Genomic DNA, 17,524 nt, shown 5'->3' on the forward strand with positions numbered 1-17,524 from the left:
TAAATTATGGTTTATAAAGGTTGAATATTAATTTAATAAATAGCAGTTTTTTTTGTTCATTAGTATATATTGGTTTTCATTCCTGGAAATTTGGCTATAATAAGTGTCTGTGCCATTATAATGTAGGGCACTGTGTTTATTCACTCTTGAAATTCTTCAGTTTGGAATGAGGAATGAAATGGGCTACAATGCACTGTAATTTCATCTTGGAAAATCATCTGATTATTTAATTAATACTCTTGAAGAAATTAAAGAAAATTAGAACTGAAGAACCAGAGTATTGCCCCCCCCCAAAAAAAAAAATTCTTTCCTGAGCATAAAATGATGGGAACAAGAATTTACTCTTTAAAGTTTGAGTATAAAATTTCTAAGAATGCAGTAAATTGAAGAATTGATATCAGTATCTTGAATAATTTAATTAGTTAATATTAGTCTTGTGAATAGATTTATGTGTCAAAATTTTTTTTAACTGTTGTAAAAGTAATATGCATAGACTCCAACTACTACGGATTCTCCGTAGTTTCTACGGAAATTCATGAAAAACTACGAGCTACGAAAAGTATGGAAAAAACTACGGATTTTACAGAAACAAGAGCAGGAGAACCAGTACGCAAAACGGAACCAACTAATTCATCCGATGATTGGCTGAATACTCGTGTTATCATATATCACGTGTTGAGTGCGTTCCTAGTTTTGAAGAATTAGCCAATCGTAGATCAGTAACTCCAACCGTTAACGACTTATCAATAGTTCCACCCAATTGTCTGTCTCCCAGGTTCCTCGCTGATGCGTGTTTAGGCTGCATTCGGCTGCATTGTGTAGTTTACGGCGAGAGTTTAGCGTGTGTCTTGTGAACTGTGAATCAGGTGAAAAATTTTTAATCATAATGCTGCCTTGAACGAAGAAGCCAAAATTATCAAAGCAGAAGTTTAAAGATTCATATTCTTCAGAATTTCCATGCATTAAAGCATCCGAAATTTCTGTGAATCACGCACACTGCAGTGTATGCAACAAAGACTTCTCAGTTGCTCATGGCGGAAAAGATGACTGTAAACGGCATGTGTTTTCTCAAAAGCATATAGAACTTGGCACCGTAAAATCTAAAGAAATAACAAATTTCTTAATAAAAGATGATGAAACAGATCCTATAAAAGCCGAATGCTATTTTGTTCGTTTTTTAATTGAACATAATCTACCGCTTTCTGTTTCGGATCATTCCAAAGAGCTTTTCAAAGCAATGTTTCCGGATTCTGCCATAGCAAAAAAATTTAGCTGCGGTCATACCAAAACTGCTGCTATTGTGAAAACGCTTGCAGAAAATACTGTTGCTGATATTATAAAATCAGTGTGCAGTACATCATTTTCTCTAAGTACTGATGGAAGTAATGATAACAATGATAACAAACTGTACCCATTGGTTATAACATACTACAGTAAAGAAAAGGGAGTGATAATTACTTCATTGATTTCTATTTTAGAATGCACGAATAATACAGAAGAAGGTATTTTTAATTGTATAAATGAAAACTTTAAAAACAAAGGTTTAGAATGGAAAAATTGCTTAACATTTTCTTCAGATAATGCTAGTAATATGATTGGAAAGTTTAAAGGTGTAGCATCATTTATCAAAATGCATCAACCAAGTATAATCACCCGAGATTGTCCGTGCCACCTCTTGCATATAGCTGCAAAAAAAGCTACTGAAAAATTAATTGGCTCAGAAATTGAAATGTTGATAATAGATATATATTTTTACTTGGAGAAAAGTTCGAAACGGAAGCATAGCTTCAAAGTTGCTCAACAAATTTTGGGACAGAATGCAAAATCTCATAAAATTTTGAAATATTGCAGTACGAGATGGTTGTCTCTTTTAGAATCTATAACAAGGATTTTGGAACAGTGGGATGCTGTGATAAATTTTTTTGGAGATAAACCAGATAACAGTGAGAATGAAGGAAAGAGATTGCAAAACATTAAAAAAATTTTACAGTCACCGACCACCAAATTGTACTTGTTATTTTTGAAAAATACTTTGCCTTTGTTTATAACAGTAAATATTAATTTGCAACAACAAGCTCCTTATATACATAAATTGAGAAGAGAACTTTTTGAACTTTTAATGAATTTATTTGTTAGATTCGTAAAACCATCAGTAATTTCTAAAGAAAATGAAGATGTTACTCTAACGTCTATTCCATTTCAGAAGTATAGTAAACAAAAAGAAAATGAAAATTTAGTGATTGGTGCGGAAACAAGACTATATTTAAAAAATGCCAAGTTGAATGAAAGTGAAGTGAAATCATTTTTCAATTCTGTGCGAGCTTTTTTTGTAACTGCATGTTCATATATAATTGATAAATTTCCACTGAGTGATCCATTTCTAAAACATGCTGAAGTTGCTGACATCAACTTGAGAACTGAAGTCTCATTTTAATCTGTTCTTTACTTGATGAATACTTTTCCATCCATTATTGATGAAAAATGTCTTAATCAAGTAGAAATTGAATTTTCCATGTATCAAGTAGATGATTTGAAAGAAATTGTAGATTTGCGTATTGATATAGCATGGGGAGAAATCGCCAAATTAAAAAATATGAATGGGTGTATTAAATACAAAGTATTGCCTTCTGTAATGCTTGCTGTCTTAATAATACCTCATTCAAATGCAGCTTGCGAAAGAATTTTTTGTATTGTTAAAAAAAATCAGACGGAATTTCGACCAAATTTAGGTCTTAAAACTCTTGAAGCAGTTTTGATTGAAAAAATAAATATGCAAGCAAATGAAGAACTGTGTTGTAAAAAAACATTCTCAAAATCAGAACTTAAGCTTGCTAAGCATGCTACATATAAATCTTTGCATTCATAAATTATGCGTATTTGTTTAATACTTATATGTATCATTCTTGGTTATTTAAATTTTATTTCCTTGTAGAAATCATATCCAGAATAAAGATATGATTTATAGCTTCTGATTTTTTCTATGATTAGTAGTGATTTGAAGTACTTTTTATTAGTGAATGCTTGAGGAGTTAAAAGAAAATTTCTAATTAAATGTGCATATAATTTACAAGGTATATTTTTAATTTTTCAGTTTTATATCTATATGGATTTTAAATGTAATAAAATTGATTACAATTAATTATTAATTTAAAATTAATGAATGGTTAATTACAACATACGCTACGCGCACATTTTCAAAGTTGTAAAAATGTCGTTCGCGCGTTGACTACTGACAAGGTTTGAAGGTTGGAGTCTATGAATATGTGGTCTCTGAAATCTCTGGCTTTGCTTGACTTTTGTTTTCAACATATGGTTTTCGTTGTGAAAGTTTAAAAAAAAAAAAAAAAAAAAAAAAAAAAAAAGAAGAAGAAGAAGAAGAAGATAAATCGAAATGACACAGTGATTGGTCAAGCTTATTATTTTCTTCTGTAATATATATACTTGTGGCATATTTTTAACTAATGTGTGCAAAATGCTAGCTTAAAAATTTAAAGCGAGTATAGGTTATTAATTCTTTTATGCTTCTATTATTTGTTGATTGCTTTTTTATAGCAAAGAAAGATTTTTTTTTCCCTGCATGTTTTACTTTTTATTTCCTTGTACAAAGTAAGTATTGTAATCATAAAAAATTTTGAGTACCATATTTCAACGAAAATATACATTTTGACCACTATCGAATGTTTAAACGATGTTTTTGCCCGACATCTGTATGTAAGGACAGAATAAAGGACTCCTTTTCCCGAAATTAATTATAAAATATGTTTAAAATGAATTCAGAAGCAATTTTTTTTCATGGCGTATGTATGTATCTTGCATAACTCAAAAACGAGTAGCCTCTAAACATTAAAATTTTGTATATAGGACTGCTGTAACATGTAGATGTGCACCTCCCATTTTGGTTGCAATAGGCTACACCAAAAGTATAAGCCTACTTTTTTTACCATAGCAGTCATATTCATTTACATTTGAAACTTTTCTGCTAAGTTTATTGCCAATCTAGGGAAACTAAGCTTCACAACAACTAAGTAACGTCTTCTTTTATTATTGCAAATTAAATCATCCTTAATCCATTCTAGAATTATCATTTAAGTTATTAAATTATCCCATATATTGACTCAGCATAGCTTCCACGCCTTCAGTGTCTTTTTGCGAAGTGTGACCAAAAGTAAACTTTCATTGTGCATCGAAAAGTGTGCCTTCTTGCCTGCTGACCAAATTGCTTTTTTTGGCATAGGAACTGTAATTTTAAGTGTAAAAAAGTTTTTAAAAAAAAATGTTTTTAGCTGTATTTGATGTTTTTCTATATCTTTCAATTTTTAATATAGATATTTTGAGTTTTTATGTATTTTTGCCTTGTCATGAAGTGAGAACTGAATTAATTGAATGAATAATATATCTCTTATGAAATTTGAGGAAATAAGTTTAAATGAAAGGCAGGAAAAAAAATGTGTATAATGTAATATTCCTTACAAGGAAATCATGGTGTATACATCAGATTTTTTACCTTTTAACTTGTAAGTTTTCTCTTTATTATAATATTTGTAGCACATAAAATGTTTATGGTCTTTTTATCATTAATTTATTTATTTCATATGAAAATGATTTATTGAAGCACATATCTTTTTAATGCAAAATATTTTGTTTGAATATTCGTTCTTTTTTTTAATTTTTTAGTGTTCATTGATATATATTTATGATATTAGAACATCAGGTTTTGATCATTTTTATCATTTATATTTCAGGCTAAAAGGATTTGATAATCAAAGTGATAATTCGTATAATAAATTTCCACCAGTCAAAAAAATGAAATTGAACTTAGATTCATTGAAAGCTCCACGAACACAATCGCTTTTGTCATTGTGGACTGCTAGAATAAATTCAGAGCATGAAAAACATCATGTGGAATTTGCTGGCAGAGTTGCTGGTAATGGGCCTGCTAAATTATATCCAAACATGAAATGTGAAGGGTGAGTATGAAATTGGTATTTATTATTAACTACCAATTATATTAAACTAATATTTAGGAAATATTAAGAAAATTTATTTGAAGGTATGTGTCAAGAAACATTATGATCTTAACATTTATAAAGAACAATGGATACTCAGTTTTTTTTTTTTTTTTTTTTTTTTTTTTCCCAAAGGATACTCAATTTATGTTAAGGTTCAACATTTGACTATAATATGAGCAAAGTATAAATAAATTTATGAAATATAAAGTTCTTCATTAATGGACAAATTTATATCAATTTGAAATGTGTAATATTTGCATCTATATCAATGAAGTGAAATGAACATACATTTTCATCCGGTTTACATAATTTAAACTTTAAAAAGTTAAAGTATTTTTGTTTTCTTTTAATAAAAGTATGTATACATATGATAAGGGTATATTCACATAATATCATAAATTATAATATTTCCATGTTCTACCTTTTATTTATTTATTTATTTTTAAGTTTTGTCTATGTAAATACTTGAGTGTTCTAAAACATCCCAAGTTGTAAACATTTAAAAAAATACCTTGTATAAATATGTGGGTATAATTTTACTGACTTTTTAATTTTAGATAATTTGAAGCAATTGTCATGAATATATAATGTAAAGAAAAGAAATTAATTATTAAAAATATATAATGTAAAAATAAGTAACTTATAAAAATAAGATAAAAATAAGAGGATATTAAAAGTTTTGGAAAAAATAACTTTTTCTTCTCTCGTTCCAAAGTATTGCGCAATTTTTAGCACACACATGCACAAAAGTTATTTGTTGGATGTTTATGGAATTGCTTTCTAATCCCTCTAACTCCATTGTAAAACTTTAAAAGGTGTTATAAACCATAAAATAACTTGCAAAATAAGATTTTGAGGGGGTGTCTAATGAAAAATACATACTTATTTATATACATATTATAAAGATTCAAAAATTGTGCAAACCACACTTTGCTGACATACAAACCAAAAGGAAATCATATAAATAAATTACTTCTTATTTTAAGTAAAAATAATGTGTACTATTATTCAGAAATAAAATAAAATATTTTTCCATTTAAATAAAATCTAAAAAAAGGAGAGATTATTATTTTGTATATAATTTTACTATCATCATTAATTTTTAATGTAGATGATAATGTACAGAAATGAATTTTAGTCAAGATAGAGCATATAGACCAGGAGTTAGTTAACCTTTTACCTCCTAGTGCGCACTTAGTAATTAGTAAAATATCCTTACTGCCCATTTGTTCACAGTAAACTGCAAAGTAATCTTTTGAGTGAAGGTTTAGTAAAAAATGTATAGTTAAATTTATACATTTATTTATACTTTGATTATATTTATAATTGACAGAAAATTTATCTAGAAAATAACAAAACCATATACCGTATATACCCGCGTATAAGTCGACCCCCCCCCCACACACACTTCCGAAATCGATCTAGAAACTTCGAAATTTTTTTTTTAAGTACTACATTTATTCAAAATCATTTGAGAAAAAAAAGTAAATATATGATAAAAAAAAATACCTCGGTAAATAAACAAAATCAAAATCCTTCAACGTGGATTCATGGTCAGATTCGCCAAACATTTCATAGAACTCTTCTGTTGTCATTGGCTCGTCATCATACATATTTTCAGTCTCGAACTCTGTATTGTTACAATCACTACTAGAGCATTCGTCGTCATTTTCACTTTCAAAATCAGCATCATCTTCCGTGCCGTCTTGTTCGTTGCTAACGCAACATTTTTTAAATGATTTTATAATCATTTCAGAGGGTATTTCATTCCAAGCATCTTTAACCCACTGAGCAATTAATGTAATATCAGGCTTTTTAATGTTGCCTCCATTCCCTGTTGGTTTAATCGAAACTTACTCTAGTTAAAGTATGAAACTTTATGATTAGTTCGTCACATAATTTAAGTCATGAAATTACTTCAAGTAAGTGACTTATTTGATAAGTCATCCAATTTGAGTGCAGTAAGAAAATAACTACATTATATAAAGAAATTTTTGAACTTCCGATTCTTTTGATTTTTTATGGCTCCGCATATAAGTCGACCCCCCCACTTTGAAGTCTTTTTTTTGTCCAAAATATCTCGACTTATACGCGGGTATATACGGTAAATATATATGGAAACAGGAGAGTGCTGTGTGCAAGAAATAGAGAGTAGAGAACTAAATTTTCGTGTATGTATATACATTTATACATCCATATATATGACTGTGTTACGATCTTCCTTGATCTTCACCATCGGAGAAAAATCTCTATGACCCACTGTGAAAACTGTAACCGCTCACTGGTTAGTGGTAGGGACCAGGTTAACTATCTCTAATTTAGACAAAAAAAATTAAGTATGCTAATATATTGTTATTGTCTACTGCAATTGCGCAATAATTTGAAATTATTTTTTGCGATTTCTTTTTTATTTTTTCTTTGATTAAAAAAAAGTAGTTTATGTGTAAATGGAGGAGAAATATGTCAGTGTTATACAGAGACACCTACAATAATAATAATGTAATAATTCATAGCAAATACCTGTAATAATTATGAATAGATTTCTAAGAAGTTTGAAAAACAGAACCCTTACATAAAAACATAAGACTTAAATAATTTGTTTTGGAAATTTTACATCAGTTGGCTTTTAGTTTCCTATTTATAGCTTTCATAATATTCCCCTATCCTTACAACACTCATAGATGGAAAATTTTCACAGTTTTCTAAAATGAATGATGTATTAGTTCAGAGCAACTATATCATTCTTTTAAATTTTTTTAAGAACTCATGAAAATCTGTGTAATCTTCAAGCTTCTCCTATTTATATTTTTAAAAAGTTAATGTTTTTAAAAATTAGAATTTTTTAAAGCTTGTTAATTACAAATAGAGGCATTATTCAGATCTAGATATATTTCAAATATTGTAATTCCAGGGTTCGTACGGTCCTTAAGAGTCCTTAAAAGTCCTTAGATTTTTTGGAATCGATTTTTGGTCCTTAAAAGTCCTTAATTTTGGCCAAAATCAGCAGAAGGTCCTCAATTTTAATCATCTGAAATTTCTGTCTGTTTTTACGACTGTCATTTTGAGGAATATTTTTGGCAATTCACTACCATACATATGATTATCTTTTGAATGGGTTCATGAGTTATAATTTGTTTCTATTTCTAATATAAATGATAGGATACTCGAGTTTCTAAGCAAGAAGTGAAACATAAGCCTTTCAAAATTCATTTTTTCTAGTAGAGCTCTTAAAAAACTTTTCGCTTTTGAGGATGTGAATTCTTTTGTTAAACGGTTCTAAATTTGGCGACTTTTCAACATTTTGGTGATTTTAAGATTAGTTTCTATAGAAACTTTTTAATTCCGAGATCTTAGAATTTTTCGACGATTTTTTTTTAAAACATCGTAGCATTAATAAATTTCTTTAAAATAATGGTAATATATTGAAATTAAATAACATTGAAATAAGACATTTTTATTTTTCGCTGTAATATTATAAAGTTTTATTTTGGCAACTTATTATACAATATTTTAAATCTGAAAAATAAACAAGGTATAATGCTATAAAGCACAATTCACGAAACAGCTCTTAGCAAAAGCAAAATTAGCTATGTAATTAATTAAAAAATGTCTACATTTTAATTTTTTCATAGTAAGAGCTCTTCCCATGTAATTGTCTCAGAATATTCAAAATTGTCAGAATGTGCATCAGTTTTCTCAATAAAATTAATTTTATACTTTTTCCCTCCTATTTTATCCCAAAATATTTCTGGCTTTTTGCTGTTACAGAATTGGTAGGGATAATTTTTCTTTAGGATTTTAGACATTGCAGCTTGGAAAGTTTAGAAGGATTTGAAGGCTGAGATTTATAGACCCACGATTCTAGAAGATTCGAGAAATATATGACAAAATGAAAAATGTCTCCATGGTATCAGCATGTAATGGATGTATTTTACAGAAGATTTGCAATGAAAAGGAAATGTGTTGAAGAAAGAAACTGAATACATAAAGGAAATTATTCTTCAGATATGTGCAGTTATTATTATGTAAATTACCCAATTGTTTATGATTTCAACCTTTACTATAATTCCCCATTTCCATTTCCTCATATGATAGTTATTGAGCCAGATTAAATTAAAGTTAAATTGTATAATCTTTGACCACTATATACATCTCTACTATTGGTCCACATTATTAGTTTGAATTTGACTGTTCTTGTTTAATTATGTCACTGTGAGATGTAATTGATTTTGTTAGCATCAGCACATGCCTTTATGTTCCAAGCTCTTTTTAAATAAGAGGTTTATTTAAACCTTTTTCTAATATTATTGTAGTTAATTTCAGACATAGCGATAATATGCTTCACGCCTGTCGGGAGTTTTGGACTATTTAACTTTTACCAGATCAATTAAACCCTCATAGGTACATTGTGCAGAGGTTGACAAGTTAGGAGATAAAGACGCAGAAACTAGCAACAGCATTGATTTGCATATTGAGACGAATCTCTAATTGTTAGAAAAGATGCTTAAAGAGAAGGAAATCGATATAAACTAGCCAAAATGTCTGGGAAGGCTTCAAATTAAAATAACGGATAAATATTTTGTTGACTGTTGTTACAAAACGTAAATGTTTTGTAGCTTTTAATGGGTAATTATCTTAATATCATTTAAGAAACTTTAAACTTATACTTTAATTACATATATTTTAAACAGTGAAATTTTATTAGATTTTGATTTAAATAGGGCTTTTTTAACAAATATTGTTAAAAAATAAAATTTAATAGTGGTCATGTAAATCCATAATGGTTATCAAACTACCTAATTTAATTATTTATAACTAACTGCTTACCCTTAAAAATTATCTCTACATATTAAAGCGAGTTATTGCTTTTTATTAATACTCACTGTGGTCACAAGATAAATTCTAAAAATGTAAAAATTCAAGTAAAACATATTCTATGCATCTACTTAGACTTAAAATAATACAAAACAACTTATCACCTCTGGTGCTTTAATGGCTTATTGGAACCTTAAAGTATATTAACTGGGTTACAACCCCTGGAACTGTACACGAAGCTACGACACTAACTGCATGAAACAGAACCTGACTAACTTTCAACACTTGCCAACCTTGCCTACATCAGGCCTTTCTTTCAGGTTCGTTCTAATTAGCAGGTCTCTCTCTAGACAAGCAGCAGCGGTGACAACATTCATTGGTTATGAATCATGCTGATTATGATCTTACTTCTCATTTTAACCTATGACATAAAATCATACTTTGACATAAAATCTACCTGCTATTTACTAAACCTCTAGACTTACCAAGTATGTGACAAAATGAGACGTAACAAAAATCAACATAAAGCTAACTTTTAGTAAAACGTAAATGTCACTTATCTTCTTTCAAATATGACCAACAATTATAAGTGTAAAATATTTAATGTTACTTGATAAATTGCATAAAATTTATTTTATTCTCAAACTTATTAACAGTTATGTTAATTAATTCATGTTTAGCAATAATTGGTACTACTTAGGGATCTATTTTATTTTTAGGATTGTATTGCAAAAGGGAAATTCAGGCTTAGATAATATCTTTAATTGAATTTATTCAGTTCCCATTTGCTTATATGTCCTTAATTTTTTTCATTAACGGTCCTTAAAAGTCCTTAATTTTCGTGTGCAGAAATGTGTATGAACCCTTAATTCTTTCTTTCTACATATATTTCTGCATTGCTCTTTAAATGCCATGTTTCACTTTTGCTTATGTAGTTATTGTGCAGCATACTGGAAGTGAGGTAGTTGCATTAGGATAATCTTTATTTTTTTTTTTTTTAATTAATGGTAGCATATCTTATAAAAAATCATTGTGTTAGCAAGAGGGGAAATATCTGATTTTATTATTTTGCCAATAATATATTCTGATTTTATATGATAACTATATAAATGATGTTATTCATAATTGTACATGATTTTTATTCTCTTGTGTTTACAAGAATTCAAAGTATTAGTAGGAGAAAAAAAAATTACATGAACAGTGAAATTCCTTTATTTGAAACATGCTGTAAATCAAAACTTTGTAAGCAGGTAAATTTTCTATTAAATTTATGGATTGATTAAACTAAAATTCTAAATGGAAAGCTTTTTCTTCTGGCTGGATTCATGTAGATGATTATTCTGTATGCCTATTTTTTATTTTTTTATTTTATGCAGTTTTAGTGTAAACTGTTTATACACCTGAATTGTATTGAAAAGACATCAAGTGTAGTGGTCCAAAAGTAAGAAAAAGAGCAAAATTTCAATAATTAGAAATGTGTAGCAGTGGCGCAATATGGTTTCCACAAACATGGATAGAAAGATGTCAGATTTTTTTCAATGATGAAAAGTTTTATTGCCAGAATAGATACATTTTTTCACTGCCAGCTGTTGCTTAAATAACAGCTGTTGCTTCAATTCAGAAGTTCATGCAGTGTCACATATGCAATGTCACAATTTACAATGCAGTTTGGAATATAAATGATCAGTGCGATGGCCATCAGATACGTCATGATACTTTGCTCGGCATTAAAAAGGGTGCAGCTGTAATATCTCCGTAAGTCAATAATTCCTTTCAATATGACCATTAACATGAGCCCACCTTATATTAATGCCCATATTGAAAGAATCATCTGTGACATCAAATAAAAATATAACTATTCTGGCAATAAAATTTCATATTAAAAAAAATCATGTCTTTCTGTGCATTTATGAAAAAACAGTAATTGTGCTACTCTGTATATTTTTCTCATACTGAATTTTTCCTTATTCTGTGGCTTTTGGTTCCCCTGGTATATATGTTTATTTAGAATGATAAAAAAAATTGCTTTAGAAAGGCATATTTTAGAGAACAAGTATGCTATTGTATTATAAAAGATATATTTAAATAATTGTGCATATTAATCATTCTTAGCCGATGTTCAGTTGGAAGCATGATGTGCAGTTTTCATTCACTAATTTACTGTTATACCCAAATTAAAATGTGTTAAATTATACCGCCAACTGTCCTCACTTAACACATTTAATATAACAAAGCACATACGAATAAAGTTATCACAGGGGGAAAGAAAAGAAAAAAGCACTTTAATTATATTTAGAGAGCAAGTAGCTGATATTCAGTTGGAAGTATGATTCGCAGTTTTCACTAACTAATTTACCGTTATACCAAATTAAAATATGTTAAATTTTACCTCCAACTGCCCTCATTTAACACATTTTATATAACAAAGCACATACGAATACATGGGGGGGGAGAAAAAAAGCGCTTTGATTATATTACCCAGTAGGAAAAAATTTGGTTGTATATTTTCTGTATCATTTAGAACTACAAGATGTCAAAATGTCAAATTGCATATTAATCATAAAAAAAAAGCTTAAAATGAAAATAGCAATACAAAAATTAACCTATTCATCATCTGAATTTCTCTTTTGTAATGGAAATAATATTTTTAAGACTTAAAATTCTCTTAAAATGTGTCATGTTTGCATAGCTTTCATTAACCTATGAATATCTTACCCAATTGTTCAGTATCTTACTTAGATAGTATGTTTTTGTTAAATGTGCATCAGTTTTATTACAATTTCATTGAAGTTTATTCTGTAGTGTAAGTATGTATGGAATACTATTGTAAAGCAAAATTAAAGTCACTGAAACAACCATTGGCCTTGCACATTAATAATTAAATTAAAGCATCAAAATTTTGAGCTAAAATTCTAAACTCTTTTAAATTAGATCATAAAAGCATATTCATAATATGATTAATCTGTTTGACTGCAGTTTTTAAAGAAGGTCCAGCTGTCAAAATTGAAGTATACTGTAATGAACAACAGTTTTAGATTTGAAGTATATTATGGCAAAATTTTCATTTCTTATACATATAGACTTTGATCCAACTCAAAATATGCCACTATGCTCCCAATTAAAGTTTGGCCTAAATCTCGAATCTTGAATTTATTTCTTCTCTACTGACTTTTTTCTTTTCAGTGTCTCATGATTCTGTAATTTAAATTTAAATATAATTTCAGCTCTTAAAAATAGTTCAAGTGCTTATGCTTACATCTTTCTGTTGGCTATTGTTTATTTCACTTCTTTCTTTTTTCCTATATTCATATCTCTTTTGTATCATAGGAATGGTGATGGATGATTTCATCTAGAATTAATTTGGTAAGGTTATGCTGTTCTAACATTCAATTATGTGAAATTATTCTATAATTTATGTAATATTACATTCTGTTTTTCACTTTTTTTTATTTCAAATATTCTGTTTTCCAGGGGAAAATGAGTCATCTGCTGATTAAAATTGTTGTATATGATGGCAAGATTGCATTCGTCTGTTCTTTGCTCAACATCTAGATCTGTTGTATCATTTTGTACATACTATGTATTTTTACAAATAAACTTAAGCTTGATAAGGTTTGTTGTAAGATAATGTGGTTAACCCTTTCAGACATGATTTTAAACTGCATGGAACAGCATACATACAGATATTTTTTAAATAAATATTTATTGAAAGTTTTTGGGATTTATACTATAGTTTGAAAATTTTAGCAGACAAAATGCGTAATGTTGCAAATGAAAAGTATTAATAAGAAAAATTAAGATATGCCATAAATGCAAAACATTTGTGTGGATACTAATCTTTTTTATCATTTACTATCATATAACTAATTTGTTGGTGCACGAATATTTGCAGCCTTTTTATCTTGTAATATATTATTATATCTTTGGCAGTGAGAAATATGTAAACAAGTGTAACAATAAATTATATCTGAGTTGCTACTGCAATAATTTTACAGCTACATTATGGTGAGCTCATGTGTTCTGAGCACCTGCTTAAAAGGATGTATATTGTTGCTTTCATCCTTGTGAATAGTTCATGAGTCTAGTTTTTTAGCAGTGTAATGAAATGTTGCAGTTCTTGTTTTAATTTTTATCGTGTTTAGTATAATATAAGGTAGTCATATCATTGTTGCTTAATTATTAATGTATTAATCTTTATATCTGTAATTAAAGGTTCATTTACATATTAAACTTTTAATTTTGATTTCTAGTGTTACTAAATCTGTAATATCCTCAGTGTTTCTTATCCTATAAAAAATATTAGTATAAAACCACATACATATTGACCAAGAAATGAATTGTACTCTGGTTATTATGAATTTTTCACCTATTAAAAAATTATTAGAGAAAACCCTTGATAACACAAATCTCAAGGGAGTGAAAAATCAAGAGTTTATGTTAAAAAAAATTTTTGTTAATTGGAGACTCAAGTATTATTTTTGGAATAGTTATTTCTAAACATTAACCATTTACAGTATATAGTTACATAAGTACTATAATATATTATGCTTTTCATCATAAAAACACTACCGTACCACATTAATTACTGTATTATAACTTGAAAAAATGCATTATTAGCTTTTTGGGGGGGGTGAGAAATTCATGTATATTGTGCTTTTGCAGATAGAAACATAAATGCCTGATAACTTAGGGTTAATTGGAGACTCAAGTATTATTTTTGGAATAGTTATTTCTAAACATTAACCATTTACAGTATATAGTTACATAAGTACTATAATATATTATGCTTTTCATCATAAAAACACTACCGTACCACATTAATTACTGTATTATAACTTGAAAAAATGCATTATTAGCTTTTTTGGGGGGGTGAGAAATTCGTGTATATTGTGCTTTTGCAGATAGAAACATAAATGCCTGATAACTTAGGGTGAACTGTACTTATGGCTTTTGTAAAATAGCAGTCAGTTTTGATGTTGAAGGAAAACATTCTACAGTGTCTAAGGTATGTAACATTTCTTGGTTGGTGGGCAGAATGTCAGTGTCTCACCACTTTCTTCTGATATTTCATGCGCCTTAGACACAATTGTGTGTACATGAGATTCCACTGGACACAAATGGCAACATCATCATCTGCACTAACAAACTCCTCAAAAAATAAACATAAAAAATAAATAATGACTTGTAGACTGTTCCATTCATCAGGTGAACTAATATCATCATCACCATCTAACTCGTCAACAGAATTAACATCTTTTTGTCTCCAGGCTCTGCTGAAACAATTATGTATGTGTTGTCATGACATAGACTTTCAGAATGTGACAATAGCTTTTACTGCATCAAACACACTCAAGTTGGTGTTGCTATGGTCCTTTTTAAGCAGCACTAATTGCAACTGTCACAAGCTATTTGTGATAAGACCTTTTCATGACTGCAGTAATGCCTTGATGCAAAGGCTAAATACGACTTTCTGCATTTGGAGGAAGTGAACCTTTATATTGGTTAAGCTCAGATCATATATGTTATAGGCTGTACATCTACCCAGTGTTATGAATTTTTCAATTAAATGTAATGGAACATTTCTGAACACTGCTTAGTAGAGAAACTACAGGGAAAAAAAATATGAAAAACTTTGAAGGTTCATGTTAAATGATAAAATGTAATGACACAGTGGTCTAAAAAACAGTTCATAATTCGTGCTAGCAGAAATTCATGTTAACGGATAAATAAACCTTCCTATAAGTTCATATACATCACTGCAAATCAAATTTTATTCCTGTTAATGAGCGCTCACTTTAAGCGAATTCATTTTAAGGAGAGTTTATTGTAACACATAAACGTTCAAGATGGCATATGCTATTGTATGTACCGAAACAAAGCGCAATATACTCATTGTTGAGATGCTGTGAAAAGCAAGGCAGCTTGTGCTGTCAATTAATGCATAGAAACTCTAATGGATAGAATTTACTATCCCAGCAGAAACCAGAACATATTATGAAATGTGAATGCAGGTGTGATCTAGTGAAGTGCATGTAACTGAAAAATATGGCATTTAATTTAGCTGTTTTTTTTTTTTTTTTTTTTTTTTAGTGAAAATTGTTGATTATAATGTAGCCTATTTATATATAGTGGTAAACAGTTATTCTTTGCTAGTAAATTGTATAAGTTTGTTACAAATTTACAGTAGTAAATAATTTTGAATGTTATGCAGCCCATGGCATTTTGTTTTTAGGTAAATGTATTTCATACAAATGCAGGTAAATGTGAATGTTAAGTTTTCTATTTTGTATTTGTATAAAACATTTACTAATTTTAACTTTTTTAATATTTGTGTACAACTTTGTGCACAATTTGTCTACCAAATCACCCTTATGTATTATCAGTTTCACTTCAGTCATGTACTTCAAACAATTTCATTTGAAGTAACTGTTTGTAAGTAGAAATAAAGATATTTTTCCCGAAATAATCATTGGCATTTACCTCTTTGTCCATGTGCAAAGGTTCTTTTGATGTATATGGACAAGGTGGAGGAATACTGCTTAAGTTTTTCACTATTATTATTTAAACAAATCTGTTACTGCCACACTGAGATTTAATACCTCTCTAATTAGTGCTAATGTAATATCATGGTGATTTGTTTTTAATATCCTCCACAAAAGTTGAAATGCCTGCAAATATGTTAAATTTACTTAATCTGGAAATACATAATCATTTATTATTGCTGTCTGTGTTTTAAAATTATTATTCTTAATTTCTATTAATTACTGAACTGCTATTTTCTTATTGCAGTTTATACTGTTCTCAAATTTTTGTTCTATTATTATAGTTTTCAATTAAAAAAAAATAATAATTGCAGGTAACATATTGGGAAGAAGAGAGCACATGATTTTATTTTCAACCTTTTCTCCCAAACATGTTATAAATTTTTAAAAAGTGCATGAAGAAGCCACTGAATTAATATGTTTAAAATAACATAAATATAGATATATTAGCAAGAATAAGTCTAGCAAAACTCCCAAAGGTATTTTGCTTCAATTGATACATGAAGCTTCTACTTTGCATTAGATTATTGGCAAAGTATATTATAATTCTGCCAGTTCAGAGTGGCTGTAGTGATTTCTAAATTCTAAACTTAATTAATGTAAATTTAAGTAAAGTTTATGATAAATATTAATTATTTTAAATGTAAAGATATGAGTTTCAGGCTTTCTTATAGGATTTATTTTCAATAGGGGCCATTGAATGAATAAGCAAATGTATCAATGTGTATTTGCAAGGTGAAATCTTATGAAGTCAAAATATTTATTCTAATTTATTCTGGTTATTCAAGAATTGTCTATAGGTTTATTTCCTTATATTGTGGTCCAAGATATATGTTTTCACTTGCAGAAATTTTTAATAAAGGAATTTACTGACGTTCATCATTATCCCTCGCCAGCTTTTAAACACCTGAGAATAGATTTAAGCAGCACATACAAACAAAAGCTGTTGATTTTGGCAATTATTGGCTTTGATGTAGGTAAAATATATTTATCATTAAATTTGAGTCTGAAAATTTTTTAATGTATCTCTGCAAATTTTTTGCACAAAGTGGAATCATTTGTATTTAATACATAGATGTGTAATAAATATTTCATTATATAATTAGAATTGTTTCTTTATGGGAGCATTATAAAAATTTAGGTTTTTATATTTACAGA

At 28.6% G+C, this 17,524-nt stretch overlaps 1 protein-coding gene across 2 annotated transcripts in view; it reads left to right on the forward strand.

Moving 5' to 3' along the window:
* The window catches only part of asun (integrator complex subunit 13 asun), a 68,729-nt gene extending 55,290 nt beyond the window's left edge, over nt 1-13,439 (forward strand). Inside the window, exons 15-17 of one of the 2 annotated variants that reach the window (XM_035356757.2) lie at nt 4,743-4,967; nt 13,152-13,187; nt 13,296-13,439. In XM_035356757.2, the coding sequence (XP_035212648.2) occupies nt 4,743-4,967; nt 13,152-13,167 (241 nt within the window). In that variant the 3' untranslated portion in view covers nt 13,168-13,187; nt 13,296-13,439. The remainder of the gene's footprint in view (nt 1-4,742; nt 4,968-13,151; nt 13,188-13,295) is intronic. The other variant, XM_035356758.2, reaches the window with a different exon arrangement.
* The last annotated feature ends 4,085 nt before the right edge of the window (nt 13,440-17,524 follow it).

This window comes from Stegodyphus dumicola, chromosome 3, assembly GCF_044657685.1.
Source record: "Stegodyphus dumicola isolate Sdum_Otavi_A_Nest chromosome 3, ASM4465768v1".
Taxonomy (NCBI): Eukaryota; Metazoa; Arthropoda; class Arachnida; order Araneae; family Eresidae; genus Stegodyphus; species Stegodyphus dumicola.